Source organism: Cygnus olor, chromosome 13 (assembly GCF_009769625.2).
Source record: "Cygnus olor isolate bCygOlo1 chromosome 13, bCygOlo1.pri.v2, whole genome shotgun sequence".
Classification (NCBI taxonomy): domain Eukaryota; kingdom Metazoa; phylum Chordata; class Aves; order Anseriformes; family Anatidae; genus Cygnus; species Cygnus olor.
In genome coordinates, this window is record NC_049181.1 from 17,249,352 (window position 1) to 17,265,443 (window position 16,092).

At 46.3% G+C, this 16,092-nt stretch overlaps 1 protein-coding gene across 1 annotated transcript; it reads left to right on the forward strand.

Annotated features, from left to right (window-relative positions):
- Positions 1-15,596, forward strand: UPRT (uracil phosphoribosyltransferase homolog). The gene is made up of 7 exons (XM_040572091.1): positions 1-382; positions 5,959-6,001; positions 10,421-10,490; positions 12,486-12,548; positions 13,313-13,474; positions 14,202-14,300; positions 15,162-15,596. The coding sequence occupies exons 1-7, from the start codon at positions 84-86 to the stop codon at positions 15,266-15,268; spliced, it is 843 nt and encodes a 280-aa protein (XP_040428025.1). The 5' UTR covers positions 1-83; the 3' UTR covers positions 15,269-15,596.
- Positions 15,597-16,092: the final 496 nt, after the last annotated feature.

Here is a 16,092-nt window from a genome sequence, read left to right on the forward strand (position 1 = left end):
ACCCCACGGCCCGCCCTTCGGCGGCGCAAGCCGGGGGCCGGCGCTGAGCACGCGTGGCTGCCGGTGGGGCCGGGGCCCGGCGCATGGAGGCGATGCCGTGCCGCAACCAGCGCCTCGGCCCCGCGTCCGGCCCGCAGGACGAGCAGCAGCCGCCGGTGGTGTTGGCGGCGGCGGCGGCGGCCGGCTGCTCGCGGTTGATCCGCTTCGCGGAACCCGATGAGGGCGGCGAGAGCAGCCCCAGCCCGGATAGCAGCAGCAGCAGCAATAACAACGGCGGGGTGCTGGTGGAAGTGCGCAGCCCCGCGGCGGAGATCGGGGCGCAGCTGAAGCTGCTGCCGATGAACGACCAGATCCGGGAGCTGCAGACCATCATCAGGGACAAGTGAGCGCCGGGAGGCCGCGCGGCGGGGCCTGGCGAGAAACCGGCGGGCGGCGGGGAGCGAGCGAGGGAGGGACGGGCGGCTCCGGCCGCGCTGAGGCGCTGGGGGGCGCTCAGAGGAACGGGGAGGGCTGAGGGGGGCACCGAGGGGCTGAGGGGAGTGTTGGGGGGCTGAGGGGGGGTGGAGGGGACTGAGAGGGGTGGTGGGGGGCTGAGGGACGCGGCCCCGGGTGGGGAGGGGAGCGGGACCTGAGGGGAGCCCCCCTCACCGGCAGCCCCTGACAGAGACACTGTAAAGTCAGAGAATGGCTCGGGTTGGAAGGGACCTCAAAAACCATCTAGTTCTAGCCATGGAGAGTGCCCAGATTGGATGCGGGAGTGATACAGCGCGGAGGAGGGTTTTGCTGAGGGGCCCTTACCTCCTTAGGACGCTGCCCTTTCTGAAGGCGCTGTTTCCCGCGCTTGTCGCTTTCTGTCACCAAAAGTCAGTGCTGCCACCACACCTGGTGGGACATGGAGCTGTCATCCCGCTTCTGCAGCTCTTAGGGGCAAAAATCTGCGTGAGATTGGGCCCTGCTGCTGAGCACCTCCGACACGAGGTGCTCAAGGCACAGGGAAACAGCAGGTCTCGCGTCGCACCTCATGTCAGGAGCTCTCCTCCCACCCATCCTGTTGGTGTCCGATTGTTCTGCATGTGGAAGGTGATACTACAGCGTGTTAAATTGAGCGTGCAATGTAACACAAATGTATGTAGAGGGCATCCATTAAAAGCACAATTTGCCTTCTGTGATGCAAGAAGCCCCAGCAGATACAGAGGTAGGGAACAGTTTGTCAGTGGAGTGTTCCAGGTTCCCAATAAACCCTTCCTGTCCTGCAACACACGGGCTTCCAACATCTGCAGTAACCAATTTGATTCTTCCCCTTATTTTTCCTCTGTTCTATCTGCATAGGCTGTGTTTTGGTATTTCCCAGCTCTTGAGTACTTAATTTTGCAACTGTAATACCACTAACGTATTTTTATGTAGAACTAATCATCAAAGACAATACCTATGTTAATTGTGCTGGCTTAGATGTGCCTTGTTACCTTAAATTAGGGATTTTTGACTCTTCAAAGCGTTGTGGAAAAAGCTGATCTCATTGCAGGCAGGAGCACATGGAGCTAGTGCTGGCTTGCTGCAAGGAGGGCAGTTGTGGCAAGACCACACAAAAGATCTCTGCAGGTAAGAATGTCTTCTGGCAGTCTTCCTGCAGAGCAGAAAGGGAAGTTTTACGTGGGCCAAGCAGAGAGACAGTGAGGCAATCCAAACTCTGCTTGTTGCATGGCCTACAGAAGGGATTAAGGTTAGTGAAAAGGAAATAACATATGTCTTTGATATCTAGGTAAATACTAGCAATGTAGTTACTGTACCCACCTAGGTATTTTTATTATTGTTGCAAGTAAATTTTTAAGTCTTGCAAATATATTGAACAAGTTTCTGGGTGTATTGAATTTAACCAGAAAACAGCAGCTGATATTTTAACTCTGAGATTTTTTTTTTTTTTTTTTTGAGTTGCATCAGGCCATTGCACAAGACTCTAGTAAGGCGAGGTGTAGAGTAAGCCTTGGAAATAATGAATCGCTCCTAGCAGCTGCAGTGCCAGCGCACCACGCTTTATTCTGAACGTGGCACTGCTCTAGAAGTGGGGATGTAGCCGTCACTTCCAAGCTCCCTTCCTGCCCAGCGAGGAAAGCTGGACAGCAGACTGCTCAGAAAGGCTTTGTGTGTAACAACGGCAAGGAAACACAGTTTTTATATTCTGGCTCAGAAAGGCAGCAGCATTTCAGTGAAGAAAAGGCCTCAGATGGGCCTACTTTAATGCCCGTTGTCCAGAAAGATGGTAAAATGTGTGCTCAGCTGCACAGGTGCGCGTATTTCTTATGCAGGGGTTAGAAACTGTTGCAGTAACCTTTCCTTGAGCAGGTGTGTATTCTGCCTTACGAGGACTCTGTCCAACAGTGCCATTCCAACCAAGTGCTAAAAGAAGCTCCTCATAAGAAGTTTCATAGTTATGAATAAGGCGCTATGGCTAAGAGGAGTTAATGGTCAAAAAATCTGATTTAAACTGACAAAAGGCTGTGTTCATATTGTTCATACAATGGAGAAGAGGGAAAAGCTGTGTCACTACAGGGCGGTTAGATACCATCAGTGTAGCTCTGTTTCTGGATTAGAAAAGAACAGGCAGTCCCACAGCTGGGCAAGTTCAAGGGGGGCATTGGGATTACTTAATGCTCATGAACACAGATGTTCCAGGTACAGCAATCATGGAAAGGGCAGAAATTACAAAGCAAGCTGCTGGGAGAAACACCAAAAGGAGGAGAAAACAGTCAGTTTGGGGCTATTCCTGTGCAGTGAGGAAGGGATAGTCATTCTTAGTGCGGTGCAAGCTCGAATCAGGCATGTTTACATCAGCCTAAGGGTGGACAGGCTGGATGCAGAAGACCTTAGGAACTCTGTGTTGCCCATACAATGAGCCGCACAGAAAAGTGGAAAGGAATTCAGGATCCAGAGGAATGCAACACAGCCTTTCAATTGGAATAACTGTCCAGTAAAAAACAAGACAAAAACCACCTTCACGTTGCTGGTCTCACGTCCTGTGGCAGGTTCAGAGATGGCTAACTGAATCAGTGGTGAGCATTTCATAGGCTAAAATTACAGTTTATATACTTAGTTTCATTTTATGTAGCTGTAACTGCAGTTAATGAGGTCTGCGAGCCAGAATTAGGGAGGCAGAGAGGTGGCCTCGGCTTGTGTGCGTGGGTGCACGTGTTTTGCCCTGGCTCGCTCAGTTCTGGAGCCTTGGCTGTGCCAAATGGGTGGGCAGGTGCCTGCTAACACTGTCGGGCGTGAATTCTGAGTCCTCTCTTAAACTGATGAGTTTAAGTACAGAGTGCCCGGGAGCAAACAGTCAGAGCCTCTTCTGAGGAGGGTGTGACCTCGCAGTGGTGTCTGGCCTGCACAGGTTGGAACCAGCGATCTGGAAGCTGAAATGAATAGTGTGGCAATGTGCAGCCCAGAGCGCTGGTTTCTGCGGGAGGAAATTCATTAGCTCAGATGGGTAGTGCCATTTGAACTCCCAATTTAACAACAGACGTGATTTAAATGTAGGTATTTAAGGGTTGTTGTGTCTTTTATGTGAGATCATTGTGCTGTGTTCTGCTGCGGCTTCTTATTCCCCAGGGAACGGAGCGAACAGCACAGCAGTGCAGACAGCAGAGCAGCAGGACGCGCAGTCCTGACTGCTATACAGAGTGCGATGATTCAACAGCGTGCCACTCAGCCATGATGAGCAGAGATGGCTTTGCTGCAGGCAGGCAGGTTGGGATCCCTTTCACTTAGCACCCCCCATACAGGCACTGAAATACCAAGTACTTACACGGCTCTGGTTCTCCCTCAGAGAGAGGATGTGCTCCTGTTCTCAGCTGCATCGCTGCCCATTAATGGCACCAGGTTCCAGTGCCTACACTTCTTATAAAGGTCTTTTATGAACTCTGTTTGGGGAAGCAGCTTTTTTCCAGCCTTGCCTTCACAGCACCCTGCTGTCTCTGGAGGAGTTCTCTTGCAAGGTGAACGGGAGAAACAGGAATTACCAAAGTGTGTCAGGCCACGACCTGCCTCCAGCCTTGGCAGTGGTTGGAACCAGTCCCAGTTACTTTATTAAGAAGTTTGTAGTCTGCTGTAGATCATTACTTTGTATCCTTGTATCTGATTTTTCAGGTGAGCAGTTCCAGCGTTTTCACGTGAACCTTTTTTTCTGGCCCCTAGAAATTAATTTTCTCGTGATGTGGGGCTTGAAATCTGGTCACAGCTTTCCAGCTGAAGGTGTGCACAAGATCTGTCATTTTCAGTATTATTATTATTTGTCTCTAATTTTTATGCATGCCACCACTAATGTCCTCCATCCCCTTAAAAACCAGACAGAACTGACCAAGGGTGTTCTGTGAACAGTGTGTAAAAACATCAGCCTCCCTGTGTGAGGACAGAGTAGTTCATTTAAAGCCTCGTAATCTGTATTAATAGCCCACAGTATTCACTCTAAACTTTTATTGCTTTGCAATCAAAACCAGAGTCGTGACGTGGTCAGGTTTGTCTTACCCCCTTTCATGAAATATGGGTAAGTTTTCTGACATGCTACGCTCTAGTCTGGAAAAACCTAAGAATACACCACCTACACGCTGTGCTACTTGCTGTCATTTTTTTTATATTTGCACACACCACAGTTGGGAATACGAATCCCTTTAAAAATCTTAACAAAATCAGTTTGTGTGATTGCAAGCTTGTTTCTTGGTTATTTGATGGGGCTTTCTTCAGTTCTGGTTTTCTGATTAACATCGAAGTAGCAGAACATTAAGAATATCCTGTCATTGCTAGAAAGAGCAAAAAACAAACAGCATTTTGAATAACAAATACTGTAGTGCTAGCACAAGGAAAGAAATCAGATTAGGCTGCCAGTCTTTTAAAAGCTCATTTTCTTAATGTGGCAAGGTTATACTAGTAGTACAGGGAGTAGGCAGACAAACATTCTGACTTCCACTCTTGTAAATAGAAGATGTTGCAGAACCTTGGGGATTAAGTGCAAAACTATCTGTGGTATTTGAAGAGACATCCAGAGTATCATAGCTTGAAGATGAGAGAGGGGTGTGCCTAGTGTGATTAACAGAAAGTTTCACTAAAAGTGACCTGCCTGTGATGGTGATTCCTTGCCAGAGGATTTTTAAGGCTAACATGCTGGAAATATCGTCTCCTTAGCTGGAAGTTTGTCCTACTTCTGTGTGGTGAGAGTTGGTCTTGACCCGGGAAGCCAGGTGTTCCAACCTGGCTTTACGACTGCAGCTGTCAACGTGGCATGTTCGCACAGCACGGAGCAGGAAGAGGTGAGCTTACCCTTCCTGTCTTCTGGACGGGCCACCAGCCAGCAGTTGTGGTAGCAAAAAGTTCCATCTAAGCCAGTAAGCCAGGAGAGAGGGGTTTTCATAGCGCTGCTTGCTTATCCCTAATCATTTTAGGCTCAGGCTCACTAGGCTTATCACACTGTGAATGAGTTTCAGATAAGATACGATATCCTGCTTGTCAGGTGCGTTGGGCCAGTCTCAGCGCTTGGGATCTGCTTCATCATTGTCCTGTGGTTCGATTGACTTAAGAACGGGCAAAGCAAAGCTCTCCTGCTTGCAGCTGTAGAGAACCTACCAGGCTGGCACAGGTCAGAGCTGCTGAGGTGTTTTGGAAGCGAGCTGGCATGGTGGTACAATGGAAAGCCTACAGAATATCCTGCTGGTGTTTTCGTGCTTCAATTGCTACGTGTGCAATGCAGCGACATGGCCAGTGGTAAGAGGTAAAGCCTCGCGTGAGCTCACTGCACCTCAGGCTTCTCCACCCGCTACAAAACACACACGGTACGATCTCTGGGGGATAAAGTTGGAACGTGGCAGGAGACCTTTCTCCAAACTGTCTCTGGAAAATATTGTCCTTCGTGTAACATTATAATTAAGCAATGTTCTTAATTGTTCCCCAATTTAAAAGAGAAATTATTACCTTTTTCAGGACAGCCAGTAGAGGAGACTTCGTATTTTCTGCTGATCGTCTGGTAGGTGAAGAATTTCTTCTTCTTGATGTTCTGCTGTGTAATTCTTTTATAAAATGGTCTTGTGAGCTACAATGTTAGTGTGAGGGCAACTTTTCTAAACAAAGGAAATTGCTGTTTGACAGCAACTTTCTGTATAGGGATTCTGTTCTTTGTTACAGTGTTTTCATCTCAAAGGGTTCCAGAAACTAAGTTATTATCAAATACTTCAGTACAGTGAGAAGTAGCAACATGAGAATGCGATTTAAAAACAGTTGCACAGAGGCTGTAGATAATTTAGTGTTAGTTTGAAACAGTACTTTTGATCTTGTCAACAATTTCTTACAGTCTAGATGTCAACGACTGATTGCATGCAGAGCACCTCCTGACACTTGTTGTGTGGTAGATGAGCGGCTCTGGGTGCATCCACCCTGGGAACGGGCTTTTAACCATGTGGTAGTTGCTAGCAGGGACAAAGCAATTTGAAACTTTCACACATCCTGGTAAGTCAGGACAAAGGCTGGTGGGAATGCAGCAGTTATCTCACGTAAATTAAATGCTTAAGAAGCCCACAACACTTGCTACCACACATGTACTGGATACGCCCTTGTATTCAAGAGGGTGTTTCCTATTTGCGACTCCAGATTCGTTACTGAGGAAAGCCTTTCCTTCTCCCTCTAACAAATATCAGTCCAGAGAGCGTTCAGTCACGGGCGCTATTTGCTAAACCAGGCAGGTGTCCTGAGCCCAGTCTTAATCCATGCCTGATGCAGGCTTGCTCAGGGCTTACATACGACCCCGACCTGACGTGTGACTGCAGTGCTTTTTATCTCTGCAGCTTGTTCCACTTTCCCCGCTGCTTTTCCCTTTTCGAGAATGTTTCTGCCTCTTCTGTTCTCCAGGATCAGTGAAAGCCTGAGCCAACAAAACTCATCACTGTTACTATAGGGTCAAGTTACCGACTGCAGTGTCCCTCTTTGCCTTCATAAGGGACAGGCAGAAAGCCACAGTCCCACCTTCTTTCCGTGCCAGCAGTGCTCAGCAGACGTAACGTCCTTCACAGTGCTGGCCAAGTGGGAACAGCACAGGAAGCATCCACAGCCTGTGCTAAACCAGCTCAACTGTGGGTCGTTCTTCCTGTTTTTTTTTTTTTTGTGGTTTCAGCTTTTCACATGCTTAAATGTGTAGATGAGATTCAGACAGCCAACATCAGCAACCCCACATACTTACAGGGTGCAGGTCTCCAGTCCAGAGTCAGGCCCCTTCCTGAACAGCACTCCTCTCTGGTTAATATTTGTATTTTACCTTGTAGCAGCTTCCTGTCTTTTCAGGAGCATTCCTTCCTATCAATTTCTTTGACCTAAAGCAAAGCAATAAAGATTCCTGTTCTGTACTTTAAAAATGAGATAAATAATGGCTATCCTGTTACAGACAGGAGAACCCTTACAGGTCCCAGCTGTACTTTATCACCATTAATTAGTGTGATGGGCCTCCCCCACGTACCTTCTCATTCTGTTTGGAGGTGGTCTGCTGGTCTGCTTTTCATTTTGTAAGAGGAACATTATGAGAAACAGTGTGTGACTATCCCATTTTCTGTATGGTATCACAGTTGCACATGGGACTCGGACTCTAGTAGATGTACAAACACTGTTAAGACTTGCTGTGTGTTTTTCATCTGACTGGCAGACAGCTGATTAATGACAAGATGCAGTCTGAAAACGAGAAACAAACGCATGGAGTTGTAGAGTAGCAAAATCTCGTTGCAGAGAGAAAATGAGAATGGAGTTAAGCTTGCTACTAGTTTGGCAGTTTAGTGGCAAGTATCTTGTAAGGTCACAATAGGAAGAAGGTTCAAGGAGGGATTTGATGAATTGATAGTGGCAGTCTGGCAGTTTGTTTCTCACAGAAGGGGATGACAAAAGAAATATTCAAAGATATTTGTGGAAGAAGGGAGTTAAGAGGTGGTAAAGGTTAGCAGAACGTTCCTGAAAAGCGACTGCTGATGGTGTGGTCCTGCAGCTGCAAGATGGGGGGGCTGAAATCATGAATAAGACAACAAACCATCTTGTGTCTGGGAAGGCGAAGAGGCAGGCGTGGGAAGTAAGCCTCTAGCACAAGAAAGGATTGATCATTACGACTCGTGGTAGTAGATATCTGAACAGATAGACCAGAAGGTGCTAGGGAGAGCAAGCTGAGAACCACCAGCAGAGAACTCTGCAAAAGGCTCACGGTGAGGCCTCGTACACGTGCTGCCCTGCACACGAAAGGAGACTTTCACTGATGGCACCTTGCAGCTTTTCTGCAGAATTAGTGAGGAGCTCACCAAGCCCCAGGCATTTGTACTGAGACAGCCTGAGAATTATTTTAGGGAGTCCTGCTTGGTAGGCAGCACTGGATAAATTGGGTTCAGTCAAGCTGCTTGCAGCTGGGTGGGCACTACAGCAGCTTGTTGTGTGCTCAGAGCCTGGGTGAGTGATAGGAAGAGGGGACATCTCCCAGAGAGACACCAGGCATCGTGTGCCTCGAGTTCGGGCAAGGACCAAGCACAGTTGCCTTGCAGCCTGGACTCAGGCAGGGGTTTGTCATCTACACAGCACTGTCCTGCAGCCTCAGCCAACAAGTAGGGTGAAGATAACGTTGGTCACTCTGGAATTTAGAATAGAAAAGTTGGAAGGGACTTTCAAAGATCATCTAGTCCAAGTGATTTTCTAAAAATTAATTTTTAATCTATTTACATTCTAGTTTATTGGCATTTCATTGCTTCACCTCTTTCCAAACTGCAGGCAGGCACAAGAGTTGTGACATGCAGCCACTCAGGATTAAAGTTATCTGCTCAGGTGTCGCTAGAAGGGCTCTCCCTTTTCAAGGTTTGTCTGCTCAGAGACACGCCATCCCTAACTGCACCTCGGCTGGCTTCCTTAGTGATTGCACCTCTTGTAAACGAGAGTGCTGGCAGCTGCTTTCTCTAGGTGCCTCTGTCCCAATTTCTCTGTTCATGGACCCTGAAGGACTGGTCCAACCTGATTTCTTCTGTGGTGTTTGAGACTGGTAAGGAGACTTGATCCATGTGTTTAATTGGCTGAGAAAGGGTAGGGTCACTAACATCTTAACATCCTCAAAACACTTACGTGGTAGTTAGCTACAGCTCCTCAGACTCGTATTAGCTGTGGCTTTTCCTAGCAGTGCTAACACACCTCGTGCTACTGAAGGTTCAAAGCAAACAGCATTTCCCTCGCTTACTGCAGAGGCAGCCTTAAACATGTAACTGTAATAAATGAGCACACTGACTATATAATTTTGCATATCAGTGTTAAATGCATAACCTAAAACTTCAGAGAAGTCTGCGAGCCATGACAGTTTAACTGGCCTGCTAGAACTTAACATTGTTAGCTCCCTCCCTCCTCCCAAAACCTTGTCAAAGAGGGACTTTTAGTTTACTAACTCCTAATGCAGTCTGTGTGCATGCTAGGAACTGGGGCAGGATGGAAGAACAGAAAAACCTTCCAGCCTGCCCTGCTTCTGGAATGTCTGAAGTGAGCTCAGTCCCAGGAGCAGTCACCTCATTTCTGCCATTATACAGTGACTTTTGCCTAATAGGTTTCATCTTTGGCTTGGCAGTAGCTTTCCTTGAGCAGTCCTGGCCTTTGAATCTTTGGCTCACCAGCAGAGAGAATTTTGTATATCTGCAATACCCAGAGCATCTTTCCTGGGCAGTCATTCTGGGCTGAGATGAATGCATTTCGTACCTTCACCTGGGGTACAGCACAGGTTTCCTGCCCTTTGGAGAGATGTGTGACACGCCAGCCACATCTCCAGGAGCGATGTCCCCACTGCAGCTGGGCCATCTGCACCCTGTGAACACGCAGGGGCTGAGCAGAGTGTGTGGAGCAATCAGAGCTGCCAGGTGCCAGAGAAGGGGGTGATAAAGAGACTTGTAGATCCACTGACACGTCTTTGGGCGCTGGGTGGTGTGTTTACAGCGCTGCAGCTGTTCTGGGCAGCCCTGCTGCAGCTTCTTCTTAGAAATACAGATGTTAAAACAGGCCTTAGGGCCTAGCTGATGGGGAACTGAAAGAAGGGGAATTTTCCTTTTTTCTCACTGATATTTTCTGTCAGCAACATAAAGTTAACCATGGGTGGTTCACTTGTTGAGAAACATTTGTCTCTGATGGCTTTATCTGCCAGATAGAAGTTAAGCCAGCTTTATAAAGGCATTATAGATGTACCCCTGCCCCCATTCTGTTTTTTATTGCCTTCATTTGATGTGTGGACAAAACATACACATTGCTCTATAAAAGGCCTTTAAGGTCTATCCCTAACTACTAGTAAAAGGATGTTCTTGGCTGTTAGGTGTTCACCTAGTACTTGCAGAAGCTCCTAACATTTAGTATTTTATCTGGCTAGATAACAAACCCCTTTAAGCTGCTTTCTCTGGTTCTACAGATCAGACTTGTGGTTGAAGAGGGACTGAACCAACTGCCATACACGGAATGCACGGTGACCACTCCAACAGGTACGTGGGAAACTACTCCGCCAGGTAGGACTAGAAGTGGAAGCTGAATTAATATAACAATGTGGAACTGTTACAAGAGGGTGGAACAACTTAACATTCAGGCTAGAGTACAGAGTTAAGGTCCCCTCAAGGGATTAAAAAAAAAAAAGCTAAAAGACATGTGATGACAGGACTGAGCAGAACACAGTCATAGAGTTGTCACCTTACAATGGTTTTAAATTGGTCTTGCAAAACTGTGATAAAAACTTTATCAGTGTACGTGCAAGATCAACTTACTTGCCCCTATCACACCATCGAATTAAAACTGATGACATTTCACATACCCGTTACAGAAAAAAGTGCTCAGCACAAGGAGTTTTGTCATGCCAGCGTAAATCTGCCTCTGTTGCAACCGTGAGTGATGGTAAGCAGGAAATAAAAAGTGGCTGTGTTGACGTTAGAGGAAACCCACTGCAGTACTTCTGGTTTGCTCCTACTAACCTTAAAAGATATGTAAGGTTGCATGGGTTACTCAGAGGTAGTATAGTTGCTGCTCAGTGCATCAGCCACGTCTGGGGAACCTCAAGCACACCCAGGGCACCTGCAGTACCCCTGCAGGACAGGCACCAGCTGAGTCCTCCTCCCCTTGAGGATTTTGCTGGCATTTTCTGCAGCCTGAGAGCAGCTCTGTACATCCTCTCATTCACTCTACCCCTCTGCCCTTCACCGTAAATCATATGTATGTCTTTACCCTACTTTTAGTTACAGAAAAGATGGCCTGAAAACACTCGGTTCTGAAGCTAGCTAGAGTTTAGGAAGGTGCTCAGGCGCCACAGTCACCTACCTTTGCTCGCTTTTAACTAAAACAGCAGCTACTTCTTGAGGCCTGGCTTCACATCAGTCCCAGGTCAGTCGGTGAGGGGTGGTTTGATGGCTGTTGGCTGTCTGCGTTACCCAGTTTGTCTGGCAGGTCCCCTGCGAGTAATGCCCTCCTGAAGCTCTGCAGTTGTTTCTTAGTGAGCCACTCGCCTGCCTGTGGGGAACGAGTGCCTTGGGCCTGGCCCTCTGGGCACACGTTGCTGTGGTGCACAGGCTGTTGTCTGCTGTTACTGCTAGCCCTGCTGTCAGAGTGTCAGCCCTTTCACCCTTACCCGAGCCCAAGGAGGGAGCTAAAATGGCCTCAGATGCACTCATCCAACAGGAAGCGTGCCCTGAGAACGCAGACACTTACCTACCAATTGTTGCTTATTTATACTTAACTCTTTCCCTCCGAGCATTTGCAAGCTGCCATCAGCACAGACGATTTGTACTTTCAGAAGCAGAATGTCCCTCGAGGCCAGCAATGAAATGCCCTGTTGGCTCTCCTTTAAAAGGAGCCTTTGGACTTTTTTCAGCCAGGCAGGAGAATATGAAAAGCCCATAAAAACACTGCCACATATTCTTCCCTGCAGTGGTACTGGGCAAGTTCAGGTTAGATCTGAAGAACTACGAGTGGGCTTACCTTGCTTTCATAACCTTGAACTCGCAGTAACGGCGATCTCTCTTTCGTACACATACCCTTGCCCACTTCTGTTCTTCAGTGATCAGGAGCGCAATTAGAGTAGTATCATATTTTGGTTATGCCTCTTCACCTGCAGCAATGGAGTGCATTTGCTTGGTTACTTAGGGCACGTGCCATTTATCTTTATTTTGGATAACATCCTTCATCTAAAATAACGACCTGAATGTTTGAGTTATAAAACATACAGACAGGATCACACCTGTGCCGCTCTTCTGAAGTAACCGTTACAAGTAAGTTCTTTCATGGTTCTGGTCCCGTTCCCATAGTTTGTTTGAGGAGTGCAGGATGTGGCGTGCAGGTGGGGCTATGCCACCTGCTGAGACATGCTGAGCTCAGCACCGGTCCCTGGGTCTGCGGGGGAATCTTGTTTCCATTCACACCAGGATCACTTAAAACAGGATGGGACAGAGGGGAGCGATCCCTGCCACTGACCCTTGCTTTCTTTCCTTTTTTAGGATACAAGTATGAAGGAGTGAAATTTGAAAAGGGAAACTGCGGAGTCAGCATAATGAGAAGCGGTAGGCAGTTTTTGGTTGTTGAATGGGTGTGAATTAAATGCTTTTGAAACCAGTAACCAGCTTCCTTCTGAAAACGTGCAACAAAGTTCCCTACAGCAAAGGTTTCCCCCCAGACTGCTAGCTGACATTCTGTAATCAAGGATACCTAAGAAAGAATGGCAAGTAATATGTTTCTTCAACATTTCAGCAGACAAATAGGAGCAGCAGACTTCATCTGACCTCTTCTTTAACAACCATTAACTCTGAGAGGCCAGGCCAACTCTCCTTCCTCGTTTGCCACTAGTTTTTCCTCCTCAAAGATAGCTCTCCAAATAAACCATGCTCAGTGGTGCTAGAGGAAGTACTCTTGTCCAAAACTATGTCAAGCTTTTTATGATATAAAATCCAGTCGCTCCGCAGATTCCTGTACTACGTTTTTTACCACGGTGTGGCTATGCAGAGCTCAAAGTTTTTTTTCAAACCACATATGATTTATGATATTATTTGTTTTGATATTTCTACTTCTCTCCTTTGAAAACCTGCTTAGCACTAGAACCTGGGAACACAAATACCTGGGAGCCAAATGACACAGAGTAGGCTTGTTTTTCTGTCTAAACAGAGATAACGAAAATAGCTTAAGGTCTTTTTAAAATTTGAAAGCAAGAAAAAAAAAGCTCCTTTTGAGAACTATTCATCAACACAGTATTGGGACAGTCTATTTAATTGTAACGTCTTGTTGTTGTGCCCTTTCTTATCACGTAACATTTTTTTTTGCTCATTTTGAGGCGAAGCAATGGAACAAGGTTTACGGGATTGCTGTAGATCGATCCGCATAGGAAAAATCCTGATACAGAGCGATGAGGAGACTCAAAGAGCAAAAGTATACTATGCTAAGTTTCCCCCGGACATTTACAGGAGAAAAGTTCTTCTTATGTACCCAATACTAAGTAAGTGTCTGTATTATTTACGGTGACTGTTCTGTATTTAAATTAAAGTTTCTGCATTTCAGGGGCTTTTGTTAGATTTTGGCTTGATTTAGGCGACATAGTAGGGACTTGATCAGGCTGCGCCAGAATATACATCAGTCAGTCCACATCAGCATGAATGCAGAGCACATCTCTTAGGTTTGGCTGCACCTGTGAGAAAGGTAGATGCATTCAAGTCCAATGGCAAAATTAAAAAAAAATGAACTTATATGAGAAAAGACTTCAAATAGTATTTTCACTATTAAAAGACTTTTTGAGGAATAATCCTAAAGTAAATTATTTTAAAGTTAAATGCAATTAAAACCACAAAATATATCAATGTGCTAAGGACTTTGTCAGGATGAAGGAAATTTTTCAGCCTAAGATGTAATTCTGGTTCTGCACATGGAGCTCTTAATTGCTAACTTATTATTTTAGATGAGTTTTCTTGCCTCAGGGCTTTAATAAAATCCACTGACTTCAGTGTTTAAAACCTGGCAGAGTCGGCTATTTGGGTGTAAAGATTAAATTCCTTCTTCAGGAGACAAACATTTTCAATAATTAACACTTGCTGAGGTGACAGTCGACCAGTGGGGACAGGACAGTATCGTCGTTCAGCCCCACACCAGGATTGGTGCAGGTAGCCCCGTTTGGCTTAGGAAGAGTTCTTCCAGCAGGAAAACAAAAATCTCACTTTTTCCCCTTTTAGGTACTGGTAATACTGTAATTGAGGCTGTCAAAGTTCTTATAGAACACGGTGTGCAACCAAGTGTCATTATCCTGCTAAGCCTATTCTCCACACCGCACGGTAAGTCGAGGGGCTGTGCGGGGGGTAGAGGTGCTCGCACCTCTCTCGTTCAGTGGGGAAGGCTTCTGGCAGTCCCGTGCTCCAGGCAGCTGTGAAGAGCTCCTGCCTTGCGAATAAGGACACCGGCAGCACTCTGCTCAGGAAGGATTTTTTTCCCCTCTGAATTTTGAAACTGAGAGCGAACACTGGCATGTGTGGCATGGGCAGGGGAGAAGGCTAGCAGGACGAAAAGGGCCTGTTACCCCTAACGGCACAACTGCAACTGGTAAAGCCTTCCTATAAGCAGGAATAGGTAAAGAAAATACTTCAACGGCGCACAGAGCACTGTAAGTCTTCCCTGTTGCTCCAAAGCACAGCAGCCCAAGGTCAGCCACCAACTAACACCAGTTCTACAGATAGCATGATGTAAAATAAGCTACAGAACTGGACTGTCTGCACGTTAAAGATCTTTAAATTTAAAAGATGACCCTAAAAAGGAATATCTGTTTCTCTAAGTAGGAAAATGGATCTTGTGGGTTTTAAAAATTGGCCATGGCAGAAATCACTATCAAAAAATCAACCATGCTGTAGAGAGTTATTCCTGGCAGTCTGTAACCAAAATAATGATTGGATTAATTAGTGAATAGGTTAGTTTGGGAAGTTAAATGTATGGTGGAGAAAAGAAAAATCCCAGTAAGAAAACCCAATCCACTGAATTCTGGAAGTTTTCCCTCGCATGCAGGCAGATAAGCCAGAAATGAGGCAGAAGAACAGAGGCAGGCTCACCTACAGAGTTCTGCTTACCTTGATGTAACACGTGGTGCTGAAATACAGCTGCGGTGCGGCATTGATTTCTTTGAGTTCTCTTCTCTCTCTCCAAAGGTGCCAAATCGATCATCCAGGAATTCCCAGAGATCACAATTTTAACTACAGAAGTTCATCCTGTTGCGCCAACACACTTTGGACAGAAGTATTTTGGAACGGATTGACGCACTTGGAACAAAGCGATATGACTGTATGATAGTACGAATGAGGTTTTTTCTACATTTTATTATTATTTGTAGCAGAGTTGGTTGAGGGCATGTTTAAAAAATCTTTTTGGCCAAAGGCGGAAATACTTGACCTAGATTACTTCTGGTTGGTTACTGCCTGAACACTGAACCAAGCGCAGTAACAAAGCACTCTGAATCATTGCAAAGTCAAGCATTTTCATATTCTTCATTCGTATAAACTGCTACACTCTCTGCTTTAATTTATTTATTCTTCCATAGCCTGTTTTGTGGCTGCTTGCAAAAGCGAAATAAAACAACTAAATCATGAAGGTGTGTCCTTCATTTCTAGTGCTGATGTTGACATCGCTCCGGGTTAGGCAGCACAGCCACTCTTACTAATTCCGGTACAACAGGTGCACTCGGTAGCAGCCACACTGCATTCCTGGCACAATTTGCAGTCTTGGGATGGTGGCCAAGAACTAAAGATAAAACTCTCTGAATTTTGCTCTAGATAGATTATTTTCAAATGGTAGAACATCTGCAGTTATCTTGATCTGTAGTACTGAAGAAAGAATCTTCCTGTTGCAGTGTATGTGCCCTAATGGGGTGGGAATTGAGAATGGGAGAAGTGCTCTCTACAGAAATTCTGCTCACACTGTGGTTGAGTTTTGCCTCTTAAAGCTTCCATGGATGAATCAGTATCACTGACCATTGTAAAGAAAAGTAAATGGCAAAAAGCTGGGCTCTAATTCTAGCTCTGTTCACAGAGCAGCAGGGCTTAAAGTCAAAAGCCCTGCTCCTCATTAAAGCCCTGGTCCTCA

Excerpts from the sequence above, each read along its gene's own strand:
- UPRT (XM_040572091.1), top strand. The coding sequence starts at position 84 with ATGGAGGCGATGCCGTGCCGCAACCAGCGCCTCGGCCCCGCGTCCGGC. Across the intron at positions 383-5,958 it reads CAGACCATCATCAGGGACAA|GACAGCCAGTAGAGGAGACT; the intron begins GTGAGCGCCGGG and ends TACCTTTTTCAG. Across the intron at positions 6,002-10,420 it reads TATTTTCTGCTGATCGTCTG|ATCAGACTTGTGGTTGAAGA; the intron begins GTAGGTGAAGAA and ends CTGGTTCTACAG.